The following is a 21,505-nucleotide window of genomic DNA, read 5'->3' as shown; positions in this document are numbered from 1 at the left end:
AGAGAGAGTTACTTCATTTATCAGTTTATTCAGGTTTTCAAAATTTTGATATAAACTTGAAAAAAATCAGTTATCGCCTTAAAAGGTTGTCATCATGTAAGCTTTTCAGTTTTCACATAGGACCATTACTTCTGTCAGTGACCTCCCTGGCTTTGTTTAGACTAATAATGGTACCCTCATCCATTACCTGAGAGGTATCTTTCCAAGAGATACGAATTTAAGACAGACTTTTATTACACATTTTAATTTTTCTGCGGTTAATGCATTGTGCAGGACATTTAAGTTTGACTGGAAAGCATACAATAATTTAGAATGTAAGTCTAACTTTACAAGATAACAAAAAAATGATTTTGCAAACATTAAATTCTTACCATCAATTTCATATGCATACACTTCACCAAAAATCATCCAGTATGGATGAAAAACTATATCTTTAGCAAGAGACCAAGATGGTTCTTCATGAGGATAAAGTATTGCCTTTCTGGGAACACCAAAACTAAGTAATACAAGAGCCATTATCACTACAATGTAGAACATATTGGCGACCTGTTTTAAAAAAGGGGGGAAGGGGATACTATTAAGACACAAGAGAATTTAAGTCCTGTAACAAATTTTCATCCTAAAAAGTATTTCTAATGTTGTAATAGATAGAATATTTGACCTTCCATTTATTGCTGATAATAGTATTCAGAAAAATGTTATCACTACATAAACGTTATGAAGGAGACTGTATTTAAAAATGAATAGTGAAGCTAAGCAAATCACAGGCGTCTTTGACTCTATAATAAACTATCAGTAGTTCAAAATATAGCCTATCTAATAAACATATAAAAAACTATAGTTACATGGGCAAATTTGGAAGCTTAATTTCAGTAAATTCAACTCTTAAAGCTTGTCAACTAACAAGGAAGTGCAGACTTTCTCCCATTTTGCCTCACATATCTGTATTTTGCTCATGTCATAGAACCTGGGACTAGAGACAAATACCACAATGCAAATCTTCAATATAAAGAAATGTAAAGATCCTTGTGAGTACAGCACAGATAAGAAAGAGGTCAAGAACATCCAAGATAAAGTTTAAAGGGAAAGAATGGAGATGCAACCTTTGGAGGAAGCAAGACAAAAGCTAACAGATTATTATTTTTTATAGCTCGATATGATCTCAAAATTAAAGAAAAATGACAGGAGCAAAAAAGTAGAAAAGGAGGAAGGGACAGGGATGTAAAGAAGAGAGTGAAGCGAGGGAGAGAAAGAAAAGAAAGAAGGGAAGAAGAAAAGATTAGTGTCAACGAGACACCCTATCACAGGGAATAAGATGAAGGGTAACAGAAAACAACCAATGTCATCTTCTGTTCACCACACACACACACACACACACACACACACACACACACACATATATAAACACCCTCAGATACACACACATACATCACAAACACACTCCACATTAACACACACATTGATGAATATCCTTAAGGAATGGCAGATTAAGAGTATGAGGCAAACAAACCTAACTAACACTAACTAACAGATATTTGTGGGTCCAGGTAAAGCTATATTAAAATATTTTTATAATTTTAAAGAAACAATTCATGCATTTCAGCAGATATTTCAACTTACCATTTTTCCAATCATCATTACATAAGGTCCTGCCTGTTGATTTACGGCTAGAAAATCTAGCAAACGCACATACCAAAATATTATATTAAGACAGTAAATTAATCTTCCAGCCACAAAAACATGATTATCATATGCATTCATAAAGTTCCATTTTGCTCCAAATCTTAGTCCAAATCCGATGAAGAAAGAAATTATGGCAATTGTGTCACTGACATTGAAGTAGTCACTAAACCACACTTTGATCTTCTGGCTGATTTTCCCAGCTTCAGACATAAAGACCTAAAAGTTTAACAAGAAAAAAAGTGAATCAAATCCTTTCAATTAAAACATATATAGATGCCGGGCGGTGGTGGCGCACGCCTTTAATCCCAGCACTCGGGAGGCAGAGGCAGGCGGATCTCTGTGAGTTCGAGACCAGCCTGGTCTACAAGAGCTAGTTCCAGGACAGGCTCCAAAACCACAGAGAAACCCTGTCTCGAAAAACCAAAAAAAAAAAAAAAAAAAAAAAAAAAAAATATATATATATATATATATATATATATATAGAATCCAACTATAACACCACAGAAGAATTTTAGCTATATTTTAGTTTCAAGGTATCTTGAGATCTTGTATCTGAAGATGTATTTAATAATAAAATAAAAAATTAATAGATAAAAGATTCCTTATGGGGGCAGGCATGGTGACAAAACCATTTAATCCCAGAACATATAAGGCAGAGACAGGCAGAACTATATAGTGAGAGCCTGTCACAAAACCCAAAACCACACAAACAGAAACAACTTCTTATAAATTACTTGCTCAGCAAGTTGATGTAAGTAGGAAGCTGGGATGAGAAATGCTTTTGAAATGTTTTATTTCAAATCAACAGTATTTGCCTATACTGGCAACACATTCCAAAACTGCCTTATTTGCAGAAAGTAAATAATTCAATGATTGAAGTAGTTGTAAATATCTAACTTATTAAAAAATCTACTACCCAAGTAATTAAAAGCATTACCTTTTGAGTAATATATTCAAAGTTACAAAATAAAAGTGTTTCCCAATAGTAATGCCTGCTTTTGCTTTCATCTCTCAAGCAATTTCCCTTCCCACAAAAGGCAGATACAATTAGTGCCATTCTCACAAATACATGCAAAAATGCTATGAATTCCTTACCATCAAACAAATTAATTTCAGCCATGATGACAATAGATTTCAAAAACACATGGACTGCCGTCATTAGGTATTTTAATAAGCTTCTGCAGTAGCAAATAGGAGGGAAATACTATGCCTAATTACTTATACAAAACTATTTACAAGTATACAGCAACTAGTTTAAATAGAAAATACTCACGCATGCACATAGTACATATTCATACAAGCAAACAAAACACAACACAAAAGAGTCTTTTAGGCTGGAGAGATGGCTCAGTGAAGAACACTTGGTTACTCTTCCAGAGGACCTAGGTTTGACTGTCGGCACCTACATGGCAGCTCATAACTCATCTAGGAGATCTGATGCCCTTTTCTGGCTTCAGTTGGCACCAGACACACACATGGATACACACACAAGCAGTTAAAACATTCATAAACATAAAATGAAATAAATACCTGGGTGGTGGCAGCACATGGCTTTAATCCCAGCACTTGGGAGACAAATGATGGCAGAACTCTGTGAGTTTGAGTCCAGCCTGGTCTAAAGAGAGTTCCAGGACAGGCTCCAAAGTTACACAGAGAAGCCCAGTCTCAAAAAAACAAAAACAAAGCTAAATAAACTAAATGTTTATTTTATTTTTGAAACAGGGTTTCGAGCAGCCCAGACAGGTCCTCAGATTCACTGTATAGCAGAATATGACCCTGAAGTCCTAAACCACTGAGCCTGCCTCCCAGTGCTGGGATTATAGATGTATACTCCCCATCCCTTAAGATTTTTTTGTTTTTTTTGTTAAGGAAAGAAAACTTTTTTTTCCCTTCTCAAAATTATGATGTTATAAAATTGCCAATTTTAAAGTAGAAAAGTAAGAGACACAAATAAATCTTACTGGTGACTGGGGGCAACACAGGGCACTCCAGGGGGTATACAGCCTGAGTGCTAAATAGAAACCGACCTTTAATTTACCTGACTACCACCATGCACATTCATTACTTCTGAAGAATGTCAGCGATCATGCGAAACTTGAAGAAGTAAGATAAAAATAAAATCTGTTTTTATTGAGAAAAATTATTATATTTGTTAATTGTAACAAAGTGAACATAAGTTACTAATAACCATTTTGTTTTGTTTTCCTGAGAGTTTCTCTGTGTGGCCCTGGCTGTCCTGGAACTTGCTCTGTAGGCCAGACTAGCCTTGAATTCAGAGATCCGTCTGCCTCTGCCTTCAGAGTGCTGGGATTAAAGGTGTGTGCCAACACTGCCCTGCTTAAGCATTTTTTAAAGATCATGGTTTTCAGAATGGCAAAATAAACAAGCTCTAGACTTCCACATACCACTGAAATTACAAGAACATACCCATAAGCACAACAAAATTAAAGAATCCTGCATGCATGCATGCATGCATACATACATACATACATACATATATACATACAGTTACTGGAAAGAAAAACTAGACATACCTCACGGACTTTCTCAATAGCATAGGTAAAAATATAAGCGATAACAATCCATTCTTGAACTGAAGGTAACTGTTCCATTTGTACAAGAACTACAAATGTATAAAGCATCAGAAATCCTAAGTATGCCAACTAATAAAAAAGAAATAAAAGTTATATGAATAAAATTAATTACAAAACAAAACATTATGGACATATTTCTGTATACACAAAATCTAATTTGAGTTATGGTAGACTAGGGAACTATAAAGACATATATTCATGTGGCAACATGGGCTGGCTGTTTTAAGCAGCCACTAAAATGAATGAAAATGTTAGCAATCCTCATTAATTCCATCAGTGGGACAGAATTAGGGAGTAAGATAATAGAGGTTTGCATTATCTGCATCTAGAAAGAAACAAGAAATTTTCATAAAAAGAAATGTAATAAATTAATCTCAGGGTAATAAAGCATGAGTATGAGTGAAAAAGCAATTAACTATAAAATATTCGTCATAATACAAAACCATTTGTCAACTTTGGCAACTGTCTAGTACTGATAAAGTGAACAAACACCATTACTTTGTTTTCCTGGGAGGGGAGGTATGGTGGCACATGTCACCATAAACAAGCATCAGAAATTTCTAAGTGCAGCACTTGTGAGGTAGAGGCAAGAGGATCAAGAGTTCAAGGCCAGCCTTGCTTACACATCCAGTTCAAGATCAGTCTGAATACATGAAACTCTGTTTCAAATAAACCAAAATTATCTTCTCAGACAAATGTTATCTTCCCTAGAAGATGCCCCCAACAAGACATCCCACTAGATGTTCTAGAGAGCCAACAATGAGTAAAAACTACATTTCAACATATAGATACATACTTTTATGAACTTATGCTTTTGTCACTAAATTTTCCCCACAGATTAAGAGAAGGGCCAATGCAGAACAATGGAGCACATGACTATAGCAATGGTCATTGTAAATAAAGTCTGGATTACTCTCTTCCTTCCTTCCATTTTAAAGCAGCAGACTTATTTATGAACATTTCTGAATGCTATCTGCACAACCATAAAACACAAATTACAAATTTATCATTTTCAGTTGACCTTTTAGCACTATTTTTGTTTATTATGATTGTGTTTGATGCTTATGGTGCGCGCGCGCGCGCGCACATGTGTGTGTGTGTGTGAGAGAGAGAGAGACAGACAGAGAGAGAGAGAGAGACAGAGAGAGAGAGACAGAGAGACACAGAGAGAGAACATGTGGAAGTTAGAAGACAACACTGTAGATTTGGTTCTCTCCTACCTTTACAGTCAGTCATGTTGCCAGCTGTCAGCATTACTTTAGATTTTCCCTATCTCCATCAAGTACTGGGGGTTGAATGTAAGATCCCACACATGCTAAGCATATACCCCTACTACTGAGCTATATTCACAACTTTAATATTAGTAGAAATTTATATTTGTTACCTTCTGTTTGTTTGCCTTTTGAAGACTGTACTGAAATTCTCTAAGTAGAGCAGGCTGGCCTTGAATTCCCAGGGATCCACCTGCTGGGATTAAAGGCATGTGCCACCACAACTGGCTTATATTTGTTACCTTTTAGAAAGGCATATGCTTATTACATTATTTAGTTCTCACTAGAACTAAAATTTGTTAGTGCTTATTATTCTAGACATCAGTAGCTTAGATGAAGTATGCCAATGTAATGCTCTTTTAATAAGGAATGCATTTTCAATGATCTAAATTATATGAAAATTAATATGGATTCCAGATTAAAAATTCTCTAAGAAGCATCTTTTGTGGTGCATGCCTTTAATTGCAGCACTTGGGAGACAGGCGGATATATCTGAGTTCAAGGCCAGACCTGGTCTAAAGAATAAGTTCCAGGACAGTCAGAGCTACACAAAGAAAACCTATCTCGTAAACAAAACAAACAAACAAAAAAAAAACCCAAACAAACAAAAAAACCAAACAAAAACACAAAAACAACAAAAAACTATGCTTTTCAAAACTAAAAAACAAAAAACCCCACCAAACCAAACCAAGAACATAACAATTCAAAAACATACCGTGTTAAACCAGAACTTTACAATTGGTGCATGATAAAAGGCATAAAACTTTCGTGTGATTGGAAGCTTTTTTGATTTAATATGCATCTCCATTTCATTCTTTCCTTCACTGCTGTCCAAAATCCTTACTTCTTTAAATACTTCCTAAAATTAAAAATATATATTTGGTTTCTATTTACTCATAACAAACATACATATACCTGCTCTGAGGTCCTCCATCCTTACCATGGGTATTTCTTCTGTTATGTTGTGAAAATTATTTTCACTGTCCTCCATAGTCATCTGATGAGCATCTTGAGATTGTGGGATATGGGACATTTCAGCCTTGGTTTTATACTCTAGCATTAATATAGCAGGTGGAACTAAAATGCTTAATATGACCTAGAATTTTGAGACATAAAAGTTTCCATTTTAAAACCTTTGAGAATAAAACAGTAAGTTACACATGAATTATCTTTTGAGTGCTACCAATTTTACCCCAAAACTGTAGGAAAAATTAAAAATTCATTTTTCTTTACATACTGTATCATCTTAGTACCATGGTAGTGTCAGCATAGGTTGAATAATCAGTACAGAACGGTCCTTTAAATAAAATCATAATTTGCTAAAAAATATTTTTATTTAGAGAAAACTTAAAACATTATGAAGGTACTGTTGTTATTTTACCTGAGACCTCTCCTATAGCATGAAGACTCATTATTCAGTCATAAAGCAAAAGTTTATTTCTAAAACTTTACATATCACTCTTAAACAATCTTCTGCCTTCTAATTTTTTTTACTATATTAAGAGATGTATGAGAAAATAAAAAGGAGCCGGGCAGTGGTGGCGCACGCCTTTAATCCCAGCACTCGGGAGGCAGAGGCAGGCGGATCTCTATGAATTCGAGGCCAGCCTGGTCTACAAGAGCTAGTTCCAGGAGAGGAACCAAAAGCTACGGAGAAACCCTGTCTCGAAAATCCAAAAAAGAAAAATAAAAATAAATAAAAAAAAAAAAAAAAGAAAAAAGAAAAAGGAAGTTTAAAAGTTTAAAGTAGTAGTTCTTGTAAAGACAAAACTGAAAGGACTAACCATTTTACCCAAATTCTTATCCTTAGGTCCTGTATACATTGATATGCTGCACTAATCTATTTTATACTCTAGGCACATGGAGACATGTATTCAATATACCTCAATAATACATGAAGTTTGCAGATGATAGGTCTGGAATTCTACAAATTAACAATCACTCATTTCCTCAAGTTCTATTTGTCGTCTATTATACTAGAAAATAATTTTATTATATGTGTAGACTAATTTGTATATAGTATGTATCTCATTATATACTTTAAATCAAAATCTAGTTATTTTTAAAATACCTTATACCAGGAATTTTTTCTCATATTGAGCCGTCCCATCCACATATCAGATAACAACATCTGTGTACAGGTGTGAGCTACAAAAGGTCTGAGTCTTGATGAAACTGCTAATTTAAGGCAGGTTGAATTACTCCAGTTTTTCAGTTCATAAGTGAGTAATTTCATAGCCATGGTTTCATCTTGCCTGAAGGATTGTTCCAGTAATTCAACTGCTAGTTGGCCAAAATCACTACAGAATAAAACAAAATAAAGAACAACAACAAAAACACTAAAGTATACTCAGGTAAAGAAACTGTAAGGTTGTTTTGTTTTTGCTGAGAATCAAACAAGTTAGAGGCCGGGCGCACGCCTTTAATCCCAGCACTCAGGAGGCAGAGGCAGGCGGATCTCTGTGAGTTCGAGGCCAGCCTGGGCTACAAGAGCTAGTTCCAGGACAGGCTCCAAAGCTACAGAGAAACCCTGTCTCGAAAAACAAACAAACAAACAAACAGCATGTCAGAAACTCTATTACCAGCTGAGCGCTGGTGGCACAAGCCTTAATTCCAGCATTTGGGATTTAGGGGCTGGCAGATCTCTGTGAGTTCAAGGCCAGCCTGATCTACAGAGTGAGTTCCAGGACAGTTTCCAAAACTACACAGAGAAACCTTGTCTCAAACAACAATAAAAACAACAACAACAAATTCTACTACCCTCTCCAAAAGAATAAATAAAATATAATTTAAAAATTAAGAGCTGGAGAAATGGCTCAGCAGTTAGGAGTACTCGTAGCCCTTCCAGAAGACCCAGGGTCCAAACGGAGAATCACATTTGTCTGTAACTCTGTCCCACAGGATATGACACACACACCCTCTCCCCGCTTCAGGACTCCTTGGGCATCAGGCACATAAGACAAACATGGAAGCAAAATACCCATACACATAAATGAAAAAAAAATTTTTTTTAAAGAAACTATACTACTGAGTTTATCTACACACCCAGTCTAAAAAGTACACTTTTAACCAACTACTCTTAAATTATCCTAGAACTTTATTGTTTTCTTTAATTTAATTTCTTTTAAGTTAATTTTTTGGGTATGTGTGTGCCTGAGTATATGTACATACACCACAAGTGTGCAGTGTGCAGAGTCCACAAAGGTTAGAAGAAGGCATCAGAGCCTCTGGAACTGGAGTTACAGGAAGTTGTGAGTCACCATGTGGGTGTTGGATATTGAACCCAGGTCCTCAGGAAGAGTAGCCAGTTCTCTTAACTGCTGAGCCAAATCGCCAACTCCACATTCCTTATTTTACATTCCAAACAGAACTCTTAACATAATTACTATTAGGTATACTTATTTAACTCTCCCATTTCTTTCTTGCTTTCTGAAATGTTTAACATATCAAACAGCAAATGTCTTTCAAATTTTTAAAATTACATAATGCACCTAAAATATCTGTCTTGGTTACACCAATAAACTCAATACCCCCCTCAACCCTACACACATCTCTGTTAAAGACACAGCACCAGAGCATGCAGGCAAACACTTTCATGTCACTCACTTGGAATACTGCTTCAGTTCCTCCGAAGTATCATCTACCAGGTCACTCTGCTTTGCTTCATACGCCATTGAACGATAGATCTTACAAGCAACTAATGCTTTAGCCATTGATTCTTCACCATGCTGCCATAGAAAGCGGGCCATGACCTGCCTCTTCATAAGGCAAGCCCAGATTAATAACTCATTAAGAGGATAAGGAAAGCGCTTGGTTTCTGGATCATCAATATCTACAATTTCATCTTTGGTTCTTTTCTTCTTCCCTTCTTCCATACTTGCATCCATCTTCAAGGGAAATAAACACTGTAAGACTCACAATAAGGCCATATGAGGGCTGGGATTTAACTCTGTAGAACACAGACTATCTACTAGGCAAAGAGGCTTGAATCTGACCTCCAGGATCTTAAACCAGTAGTGACAGTAATAACAAGACCATATGACAACCATCCTTTTCTTTTTTTTTTTGAGACAGAATTTCTTTGTGTAGCCTTGGCTGTCATGGAACTTGTTCTGTAGACCACACTGGCCTAAAACTCACAAAGATCCACCTGCTCTGCCTCCCCGAATGCTAAGATATCAGTGCATGGCTGAAAGAAACTTTTAAATAAACAGCCTGTAAAAAATAATGTAAAATTCATTAACTTTATTTTTATTATAATTCATAATTCATTTTATAAAAATGTCAATTCAACAAAAAGGCTGAGACACGGTCATAATATCTGAATTAATATCTGATAAAATCTAAATTTAATAAAATTTTGTTGTATATACTAGAATAAAAAATAAAGTCACTTAATTTTTAAATCTGGTTATTATCGTAGCTAAAACTGGACAAACAATACAATTATTAATTCATAATAATTTTATTCATGGAAAAAATAAGTCAAATGTATAAAAGTTCCAAACCAAAAGATAATTCTTACTAAATCAAAGTTTTTACCTAGTAATACAAATTAGCAAAAGCAAAATTTAGGAAGGATAATATTTCCATTTTTAATATGCTGAACAAATCTTTTGGGGGAGGCAGAAGGCTTAAGACAGGGCTTCTCTCTATGTATCCCTGGCTATCCTGGAACTTACTCTGTAGACAAAGTGGCCTTGAACTCAGAGATCCACCTGTCTCTGCCTCCAAAGTGCTAGGATAAAAGGCGTGTGCCACCACTGCCTGCCCAAACATATTTTGGTTAAAGAATAAATCAACATACCTTTGGTCTGTAGGGTTGGGCTGTTTTAATGAAATGATTGTGTCTCATTTTTTCCTTTTTATCAGCTCTATTGCCAAAAGTTTCATGACTCTTTCGCAACTGAGGAGTGCTGCTAGAGGCATTTCGACCTGACCTCTGAAAATGAGAGTATTTTAAAAAGCTGACACGTTATAAAAAAAATTCCAGAATAAATAATAAACATTTGTAAATGTTTGTCTACGTATAAAAATAGTTGGTTTAGGATTCTAACTACCATTTTCTCTCCCTTTCTCTTTTGAAAAAAAAAAAAAATCTATCTATGTAGCCTATACTGGCCTTGAACTTTTGGCTCTTGCTTCTGGACACAAAGGGTGAGGATTACATGTGTATCATGACGACCGCACTCATCCAGCCTCTGGTTATAGTTGTCTCTTCTTTCAGTGACAGCATTGTCTCTAACGTTGTCAAGCCTAGCTCAGCCACCCAAGGAACTGATACTACAAATATGTACACGCTACCAACCACCTTAAAAAATATTTTAATTACTTTTAGTCTAATTCTCAGATTTTGTTTTATGACAGTTTAAGTAGCCCTGGCTGGCATGGAACTCTTTGTAGACCAGGTTGACACTGAACTCACAGAAGTCCTGCTTCTGCTGCACGAATGCTAGGATTAAAAGTGTGCACTGCCCATCAGCTGAAAACTCACATTCAAAGTCAACTGTCACTGTCATTATTCTAATGAAACGAACACTATCCTTTATTGGTGAGAGGCACCTAATTTAGGGACTGACTTATACAAACTAGGGAAACTTTCTACCTCGGAACTACTTTCATCCCTTTAAAATCTTTGGTTGTTGTTTTTGTTCTTGTTTGTTTTATTTTGAGACAGGGTTTCACCAGCATACTGGCTAACCTATAACTTACTACATATAAACCAGGCTGGCCTGAAACTCACAGTCATCCTCTTGTACCGGCCTCTCAAATGCTAGAATTACAGGTATGCCCCATCAAACTTAGCTCTTTTTCTTTTGTGCTGTTGTTTTGTTTGTTTTTCGAGATCTGCCTGTCTCTGCCTCATAAGTGTTGAGATTAAAGGTGTGTGCTACCACCAACTGGCTTCTATAACTAATTCTTAACATTTAACCACTAAAACTATACATACCCGGTTATTCCCTCCAAGACTATTATATATTAATCGAAAACGTTTTCTTGTGTATGTGCATCTGTAGGTTCCTCCCATGAGATATTCAATCACAAGTCCAATATCAATTAGAGTGATCTTGTATCCCGGAGGAAGATTACCCTAGAAACAAAATATTAAATAGACAGGATAATATTATTCAATATTGACTTGCCAGACATAGGAATATGCATAATTTGCTAAATTGAGAACTGTTATTTGTTATAAGAAATTGGATTGCCCTTTACAGAAGAAATAATGAGTATTTCTGTTTTCTCATAAAAGATGACGAGGTTCTGACATTTCTGAGGTCTCAGGTATGACTTAAATCAGTTCAATTTAACCCAGAAAGACAGCTCAGTTTTACGCCTCCCAACATTCCATACAGAGAGGCTATAAACTCTGAGAGCTAAATACAGCACATATCACAATTTATTACATAAATTAAAAAACCATAGAATTGACATTTTGTGTTTATTAAGTTTAGTTTATTGCTAGGTGTGGTGGTGAACACCTTTAATCCCAGCACTTGGGAAGCCAAAGTAGGCAGAACTCTTGAGTTCGAGGCCAGCTTGGTTCCAGGATAGCCAGGGCCACTGAGAAACCTTTTTGTCTCAAAAACAAACAAAACAAAAAACAAAAACAAAACAACAACAAAAAACCAAAAAACAAAAACAAAACAAAGCAACAACCCAAAAACAACCATGGCTGGAGAGATGGCTCAGCAGTTAGGAGCACTGGCTACTCTTCCAGAGGTTCTGAGTTAAATTCCCAGCAACCACATGGTGACTCACAATCACCCATAGTGAGATCTGATGCCCTCTTCTGGCCTGCAGAGATACACGCAGGCAGAACACTGTATATATAGTAAAGAAATCTTTTTTAAAAAAATGTATTGGGTTCTATCTGACAAAAGCTTAGGAAATTGGGACTAATATCACAAGCTTTCTTTTTCTTGATATAGATACAGTAAGTTCTTTACTATAAACTTTTAAATTTATGTATATGGGTATTTTGCCTGCATGCATGTCTGTGAACCATGTCTACCTAGTGCCCAGAAGACAAAAGAGGGCCAGATACCCAGGAACTGGAGTTACAGACCGTTGTCGGGCACCATGCGGGTGCTGGGGAACAGAATCTGCGATTTCTCCATTGCTATTCCAGCTGAGCCATCTCTGCAGTTCTAAGTTCTTTACTTTTATGACAAAGATAGTTCTTATTTTATCTAGTACAAAAAACTGTTGTTTCTATTCTCATTTTTAAAATGCACTTAGGTATTTTGAGGGCAAAAATAAAGTACAAATGACTGAAAGGTCAAGTTTTCCTATAACAAAGACAGTTTCTTACCTGTTTGACATCTCGAATGAGATGGAACAGCATCGGATTAGTTGGACCTTGTTTCTTTAGGGAAAAAAAAAACCTATTAGTTTTGGTCTAAATTAAACAATTTCCCTTTTTGTTACTTATAGTACTTACAAAGACCCTCTTGAACAAATGCTAAAGACTTCCTTGCTAATGGAATCAATTTTTGTTTTTACTGTTTTATATCTGGTTTATATTTCAGTGAGAAACTTCATATAACAATGAGTAATCCTATTAATTTTTTCATCAATTAACAAGAGACAGGACACAAATAAAGTTCAGTGTAATTATACTAGATAGTATTAGTGGATAAAACTATAACCCTATTCAAAAGAAATGCATAACCCATGGAGGAAGATATAATCCTTAACTAGTCTAGTAGGTTTCTTGGAAGCAGTGGAATACGTGAGCTGCTTTACGCACAGAATAAAATTTCAATAAATGAAGACTAGATAGAAAAAAAGCAGGCGAACATATCAAGAAATCAGTGCTTTCCTAAATAGTTTGTGTGTTTAGAAAATGGTAGGTAATACACTCAACACCCACACTATCTGAGGTTGAGGTACCAAATCAAAAGATGAAGTGAGAAGATAGGTAGGGTAAAAAACTTCGGCTACCATCTAGCATAGTGGCACAGGCCTTCAATCCCAGCACTTAGAGAAGAAGCAGTCCAACTTTTATGAGTTCTAGGTCTAAATTGAGCCTGGTCTAAACTGAGAGTTGCAGGTAGGCCATGACAACATAGTGAGAACCTGTCTTGTAACTTTAAACTCGCCAGTGTCTATTTCTGAAAACAATCAAGCTATATGGTGTAGACACTAAAGAGTCATCAAAAAATTCTAAACTACAGGAAGACATAGCGAATTATGTTATTATAAAAACTGAAGAATTTGATCAAGGTAAGAGATTAAAGAGATAGAGATAAGAAAATTAAAATGCAGTGAAGTCAATTAGAGATGACCAAAGAATAAAAAAGTAGTAGAAATTGACGAATTTTCTAAAAGTTATAAAACTTGGCTTTGCTTAGTATTCCTCACAGCAAAGTTCAATTAAATTTGCATGGGATCTACAGAAAAATCATGAAGTATTTGCCCTCTCTGAAATGATGAATTATGAAATATGAATTTTAAAAAAGATTAAGTTTGCCGGGCGGTGGTGGCAAATGCCTTTAATCCTAGCACTCGGGAGGCATAGGCAGGTGGATCTCTGTGAGTTCGAGGCAAGCAAGCCTGGTCTACAAGAGCTAGTTCCAGGACAGGCTCCAAAGCCACAGAGAAACCCTGTCTCAAAAAACAAAATAAAATAAGATTAAGTTTTTACAAGAAAAATGGGGAAAATACACCAAAAGAAAGATACCAAAAGGTCAACAACCATAAATTTAAGAAATAAGAAAGGAAAATATTGTGTATGTTTTCCAATAAACAAAAGAGTAAAAAACCAAAGTAACACATCATCCTCTAAATAAGAAGTCTATCCTATACTTTTAAAAGGTAAGAAAGAAAAGAAATGATGGGTTATTATTATATCACTTTTTCCATATGGTTATGTCAATAGAGAAGGACTTCTAAAACTGGGGAGTAGCTTCAGACTGTCATATAAGAATCAATACTAAGAGTGACTGTTTTCTCCACCCATAACAACTAAAACACTGAAAACTACCAATAGGAGTATATGTTTTTTAGATAAAATGACATTTTAAAGAAAATGAACAAAGAATTTTGTCAGACTTACAGTGTTATAAAGTTCTTCCAATCTGGGGATGGTAAGGAATTTATGCATGCTCACTCCATTTTCAATGAGAAGTTTTACAAATGAAACTCTATCCATTACAAGAGCATCAAGCATAGCTTGTTCTAAGGATCCAACCTAGAATATCAAAATAAATACATTTTATATGTTCCAACTATTGACTCCTTAAATACAAATTCTCATGATTTATACCTACATTTTCTCTAATAGTGTGAGAACAAATTGAGAAACATGCAGAACAGTAACCTAAGATTTTTAGAGAATGGATAAAAAGACCTACATTTCACAGGATTCCCTAAATAACATTACATAAATGCTCTATCTGTAAGACAGCAAATGTTGTGTGGGGGTGGGAAAAAAGAAGCAACACAGTCTTTCACCAATTAAACTGAGAAAACAGAGCCAGGAAATGCTCAGGGGTAAAGCACTGCTTACTGTCTCCAGTTAGAGCACTGGAGTTAGACAAGTGTGTTACCCACTCCATTTTACACAGTGCTGGATGCAAGCCAAGCCAGGCTGGCGACCTACAAACTAGACAAGTACTCTATCTGCTACACTACATCCCAGCTCTACTTTAATACTTCACCACTGCATATTTAAAAAGAACTTTGTAGCAAAAATTAATTTGGAAATCACTGTCTTACACTGCTATTTTAAATATTTTGATTCTTGCTGGGCAATGGTGGAGCACATCTTTAATCCCAGCACTTGGGAGGCAGAGCCAAGTGGATCTCTGTGAGTTCAAGGACAGATTGGTAGTGAATTCCCTTTCTCAGGTGGGGGAAAAACTTAAATGTATTTTGATTCCGTCCCCAAACATTTTCCATACAACCACTCAGTTTCCCTCTAGTATCTTATATCACTCCCCAGTTCATTTTCTGTTTTCCTTACTTAAAGGACGGTATGATCTCTAATGTATTTTTTTTTAATGACCCCCCCCCCTTGGTTTTTTGAGACAAGGTTTCTCTGTATAGCCTTGGCTGTCCTGGAACTCATTCTGCAGACTTGGCCAGCCTCAAACTCAGAGATTCACCTGCTAAGAGCTGGGATTAAAGGTGTGTGCCACTATTGCCTGGCCTCTAATGTTCTTTACTTGGTAACCACACACACTTGCTATGCATGATAAAATCTCAAGACAGAAACTGATTTTTTAAAAAAATATTTTTCACTACTCAGTTTTGTGACAAGGAAAATATTTTGATGTTATAATAAAAAATAAGGTCAAATTCACAAGAATGTAAATTTTTCTAAATTAACAGCTTATAATTTATCACGGATGTTATTCCTATTTTAAGTAGATTATTTTCTGTCATCACATGTAATTGTTACGCTATTAATTTACATTCTAACCTTACTCTAGTTTCCTTTTGATCCTCTGTTCTATTCTACACATTATATTTACTCTTTAATTAGCCAGACACTTTACAGGCATTGCATATATAGGGGAGGGGAACATAAAAAATACATTTGCCGTCAAAAAATGTATTTCCTAAGAGTAGAAAGATAAATCATGAATGCAGAGTAAAGGGAGGGACTGCTTAGGAATCATACTAAAACCAAGGCAGGTCACAGTGAGTTCTGTACACATAGGAAGAGTTCCAAGATTTTTAAGTCTTTTAGAATTTATATATATTATTAAAATACCTTAGATATTATTTAAAAAACAAAGTTATTAAGAGAATATACCTCACTAATATTTACACTTGGGGCAGAAAGGTAAAATCTGAGTATAAATCACAATCCCAATAAATACTACAGTCACTCCTTTCTGCAGTGGGGACTAGTTCCAGGACCTTCTTCTGATACCAACTTCACAGAAGCTCAACTTTTAACAAAATGATGTATACTGTCTATGGTAACACAAATATCCTATCTCTAGATTACTCAAGATACTGAGTTTAATAGAGCAAATGTTAACACTATATTGATTATGGAATAAGAAAGGAAATTTCTGTAGTCTAACTACATAGTACTCACTTTGTGGTTGGGGGAATCCATGGATATAAAACCTGTAGCTACTACATGTCCACTGTAGCTAATTTAATTACATTATGTATTTGAAGTATCTACCTACCAGCCACTGCTGTCCATAAACAAACACATGATTTTTGGCAATATCAACTCTGTCCCATGCCAGTGTAAGGATAAGCTGGTCAAATGCAGATGCATTAGTACCTAATTGAATAAAGAAAACAATTGATGAGCATATCTCCATCAATTTGCAAGCATTTACAAACTCTCCTTAGAGCCCTTTAATTTACACAGCTGGCATCAACCAGCATCGAGCATTTGTATTTTCAAGCATAAAAACTACATCACCTCATTGAAAAAGAAAAAAATCAGAATGTAGGAACTGAGAAACCAAAAGATTATTTGTTTCTATCACACACACAGTATTTTAAGGATTCTGAAAAATGTTTTGTTTTTATAAAGATTTATTTATTATGTATACATTGTTCTGCCCAGATGTATGCCTGAATGCCAGAAGAGGGCACCAGATCGCATTATAGATGGTTGTGAGCCATCATAAAGTTGCTGGGAATTGAACTCAAGACTTCTGGAAGAAAAGTCAATATTCTTAACCGTTGAGCCATCTCTCCAGCTCTGAAAAAAAAAAAAATTTAAGGTGCTTTTCTGCACATGAAATTATAGCCTCTGCACATGAAATTATAGCCATATACTTTAAATTATTAAGACAGGAATATACTTTTAAATGGGGGGTTATTAAGTGGGATCTGAGGGAGCTCAGTGGATAAAAGTACCTACTCCCAAGCTTGTCAACTCGAGTTCTATCTCCTGGCTCCACAGGGTAGAAGGAGAAACCCAACTCAAGTTGTTCTCCAATCTCTACACATGCATCATAGCATGTTTAAATGTATATGGGTGTATAAACACACATAAATACATGCAAGTTTTTAAAAGATTGAATAAATGGAATCAGTGATGCTGTGAGATAATGCTCTTGTATGCTGTAAAGATATGTCAGTTCTATTAGTTTATGAAAAATACTGACTGGCCAGCAGTCAGGAAGGAAGTATAGGCAGGGAGACCAGACTAGGAGAATTATGGAAAGAAGTAAAGCAAAAACTCAAGTCACCAGCCAGATGCAGAACATAAGAATGCCTTACTGAGAAAAGGTACCAAGCAACACGGTTAAACATAGACAAGAATTATGGGTTAATTTAAATTAATTATGGGTTAATTTAAGTTGTAAGAGCTAGTTAATAATAAACCTGAGCCAACAAGCCAAACAGTTTATAATTAATATAAGCCTCTTTGTGTTTCTTTGGGACTGAACAGCTTCGGGACTGGGCAGGACAGACACTTCTGTTTACACAGGAATAAGAAGATAGCAGAGTGAATGAAATATTTGCTCTGTGAAGATGAGGACCTGAGTTTCAATTTCCAGCACTTTTGTTTAAAAAAAAAAAAAAAAAAAAAAACCAAAAAACAAATGATGGCAGAAATGCAACCCTATGACTTGGATGGGGAGGAGAGAGACAGGTAGATCTCTGGAGCGTGCTTGCCAACAAGTCTCACAGGATCAGTGAACTCAAAGTTAGAAGCGCCTTACTCTGGACACACACACACAGAAAAATGGGGTCACAGACATATACACACACAGAGTGACAGAGTAACATGGTGTGTAGCATTTGTAAAATCAGTATTAGGAGGCTACATCAGGAGGACTGCCATGTGATTAAAGCCAGGTAAATCTACAGAGCAAGTCTGACTAAAAAAAATGCAAGTTTAGTAGCTGCCTTGAGACTCACTCTACATAGCTTTCCTTAACAGAATATATAATTTTCCTTTGCATGTATTAATCTTTTAAGCATGATTGCTTTAAAAATCCCAGTACATAGATATTTAGGGTACTGTGAAATTCTTCAAGTATACTTTAGTGCACATGTGATTATTTAAATAGAACAGTTCTCTAGGTTAATTTTCTGGACATAAGAATATCACTTTAAGTCTGGTGGCGGTAACACACACCTTTAATCCCAGCACTCAGGAGGCAAAGGCAGGTGGACCTCTGTGAGTTTGAGGCCAGCCTGGTCTACAGAGCAAGTTCCAGGAAAGCTAGGGCAGTTGCAGAGAAACACTGTCTTGAAAAACAAAAAGCAAAAAGAATATTCATTTAAAGATTCTGATATATTTAGGAAGCTTGTACCATTTACAAAGAAGATCTGTACTTCTCTATAAGGGAGGGGCGGGAGCGGCATTTATTTAAAATTCATTTGTACTTTATTGTTATTATTATTATTATTAGTTTTTTGAGACAAGGTTTCTGTCTAGCCCTGGCTATCCTGGAACTCAGTCTGTAGCCCAGGCTGGCTTTGAACTCAGAGATTTGCTGCCCTCTGCTTCCCCAGTGCTGGGATTAAAGGCGTACATCATCACTATCCAGCAAAGATAATTTTCTATTTTTAATAAATGAAATTTATTTTCTAGGGCTGACCATCCAGTACTGAATAACCAATTGTGGGACTTCTTCATGGTGAAGACTTATCTCTCAGCAGTGGTTAATTGCCTGTTGTTATTCACCTAGGGGTGGGGACCTTGTGAGATTCTCCCATCTACTTTACACGTCAATTGGTGTTGTCATTGTTTACATCTTGCTGAGATTCCATATGGCAACACTGTCACAGCTAGAAAATACAATATCATAGCAGACTTCCTAGTCTTCTGGCTCTTACGGTCTTCTTTCAAAATGTTCCTTAAGTGTACATTTGTGTACATGTAAATGCAGCACTGGAATTGGGCACTACACTAAAAATTGTTCTTTAGATTTTAAGCAGCTGTGGTTTTTTTTTTGTAAGGGTCCTTAACTTATATAAAAACAAGCTTCTCTGATGAGGAATGAGAGCTACATTTATCAGACTAGGTCAGCACACAGAACACCTTATTTTTATAATATTAGAATATAATTCCATTAACCATGTCTTTGGACTCTTCCTCAAACTTTAATACTCATTTTCCCCATAAGATATTCATTTTTCTCAGCTGGACAGTGGTGGTGCACGCCTTTAATCCCATCACTTGGGAGGCAGATGCTGGTAGATCTCTGTGAGTTTGAGGACAGCCTGGTCTGCAAAGTGAATTCCATGGCAGCCAGGACTGTTTCACAGAGAAAATCCATCTCGAAAAAGAAAAATAAAATAAAAAAGATATTCATCTTTTTCTTTAGTTTATAGCCTTTAAATAATTATATTTATTACTTGTGTGGGGGTGAGTCTCGGTGTGTATGTGTCACAGCAATAATGTGCAGTCCAGAGGACAACTTTCATCAATTAATTCTCTCCTTCCACTATGGATTCCAGGACTGAACTTATGTTGTCTGGCTCATGTGATCCACTCAGCCATCTCAATAGCTCAATATAGCCGTCTTTCAAATTCCTCCACTTTAACACTGACTCCTTAGTTTCTTCCCTTGTAAGAGGAAGAAAAGGTAAATAGGCTACGTAGGCTATTGTTTCAACATGAAGGCTCTTAGCTACTGTTTCACATGTAGGCTAGCACACAGACTACATATGGCAAACAGAACAGATATAGTTATCTTACACTATCTTATGTTGTGATATTTATGTCATCTCTCTTTTTTTTTACTTACTATTTTTATGGTTTCTGGGTTTCTTAATACTTATACATCTCTAGATCCCAAGATGATATATACTTAATTATATAATTTTTAAATTATCTAAAAAAATACTGGCAACTTGCTGTGGTCTAATATTGTGAACATCCTTATGGATAACAAAACAGTGCCCTTTTGCTCCTGTCAAATATGTTGTTTTCAGGTACCCAGATAAGACACTATTTTCATTTCTATTTTTGAAAATATTTTTTCATTGTGACATTTTATCAGTGGATATCTCTGGTAAAATTCTGGGAGAAAAACGAAGTGCACATATATCAATCCCTTAGACTAGTTTTCAAATTTTCTTCAAAAGAAAATAGCATATTCCACACCTTGTTTGAGATGGAACATTCATTTCCTTAGAGTCTGCCCTTTCAGAGGCATTGGTTAACAGTGAGTCCCTCTGAGGCCCAGCTATCTCTGCCTCCAGCACTGGGGTTAAAAGTGCACAGTACCAGCCAGGCGGTGGTGGCACACACCTTTAATCCCAGCACTCGGGAGGCAGAGGCAGGTGGATCTCTGTGAGTTCGAGACCAGCCTGGTCTACAAGAGCTAGTTCCAGGACAGGTTCCAAAGCCACAGAGAAACCCTGTCTCAAAAAACCAAAAAAAAAAAAAAAAAAAAAAAAGGCACAGTACCACTCCTGGCCTTTTAGACAGGTGCCAGTACAGCAAGCAGTTTACCCACATTCACACCTGCCACGTGTTATTTTTTAATTAAAAAACTGCTTTTACATGTGTTTGATCATGGTTATTCTACCTCTTCAACATCATGTTCTCTCCCCCATCAAGCATGTACGCATGCATAAACTCACACAAAACCAAGCCCAAAATGAAAATCAAAACAAAAAGCCAATAATACAAAATTTAAAAAGACCAAAATGAAACAAAAATCCCCTCTATAAAAATAAATCATGGATTTCAGGCCAGGTTCCAGGCCCAGAAATAACTGGCCAATATAAAACCTGTCATAAGCTTAAGGAGTTAAAAGAGTCTGGAGGCATAAAGTTAAAAAAATAAAATTCTACAAGAGAGAAAACTACAAATCTATAAAACTAATTTTTTGTCAAACTAAAAATTAACATCTTTCATTAAAAAAACTATTGAAAAACCCACTCCTTAACCTTTAGTTAAATGAAAAGTCCTACCTTATATAAATAAGACATAAATTAAATATAATTTTATAAGAGTTTAGAATCTTACCTTTTTAGTCAATCATGGTGGCTCAGACCTTAATCCCA

General features: G+C 35.8%; 1 protein-coding gene across 4 annotated transcripts in view; it reads right to left on the bottom strand.

Annotated features, from left to right (window-relative positions):
* Window positions 1–21,505, bottom strand: part of Trpm7 (transient receptor potential cation channel subfamily M member 7) — an 85,304-nt gene that overhangs the window by 31,301 nt on the left and 32,498 nt on the right. For 3 of the 4 annotated variants that reach the window (XM_057781341.1, XM_057781342.1, XM_057781344.1), the window contains exons 11-22: window positions 16,702–16,802; window positions 14,610–14,744; window positions 12,864–12,917; window positions 11,499–11,639; window positions 10,356–10,490; window positions 9,155–9,435; window positions 7,620–7,848; window positions 6,489–6,644; window positions 6,264–6,407; window positions 4,218–4,346; window positions 1,621–1,899; window positions 372–546 (exon numbers count right to left, since the gene is read on the bottom strand). In XM_057781341.1, coding sequence (XP_057637324.1) covers window positions 372–546; window positions 1,621–1,899; window positions 4,218–4,346; window positions 6,264–6,407; window positions 6,489–6,644; window positions 7,620–7,848; window positions 9,155–9,435; window positions 10,356–10,490; window positions 11,499–11,639; window positions 12,864–12,917; window positions 14,610–14,744; window positions 16,702–16,802 — 1,959 coding nt within the window. Of the gene's footprint in view, window positions 1–371; window positions 547–1,620; window positions 1,900–4,217; window positions 4,347–6,263; window positions 6,408–6,488; window positions 6,645–7,619; window positions 7,849–9,154; window positions 9,436–10,355; window positions 10,491–11,498; window positions 11,640–12,863; window positions 12,918–14,609; window positions 14,745–16,701; window positions 16,803–21,505 lie in introns of those variants that run through there. The other variant, XM_057781345.1, reaches the window with a different exon arrangement.

Source organism: Chionomys nivalis, chromosome 9 (assembly GCF_950005125.1).
Source record: "Chionomys nivalis chromosome 9, mChiNiv1.1, whole genome shotgun sequence".
Lineage (NCBI taxonomy): Eukaryota > Metazoa > Chordata > Mammalia > Rodentia > Cricetidae > Chionomys > Chionomys nivalis.
This window is presented reverse-complemented; position numbering and strand designations above follow the sequence as displayed.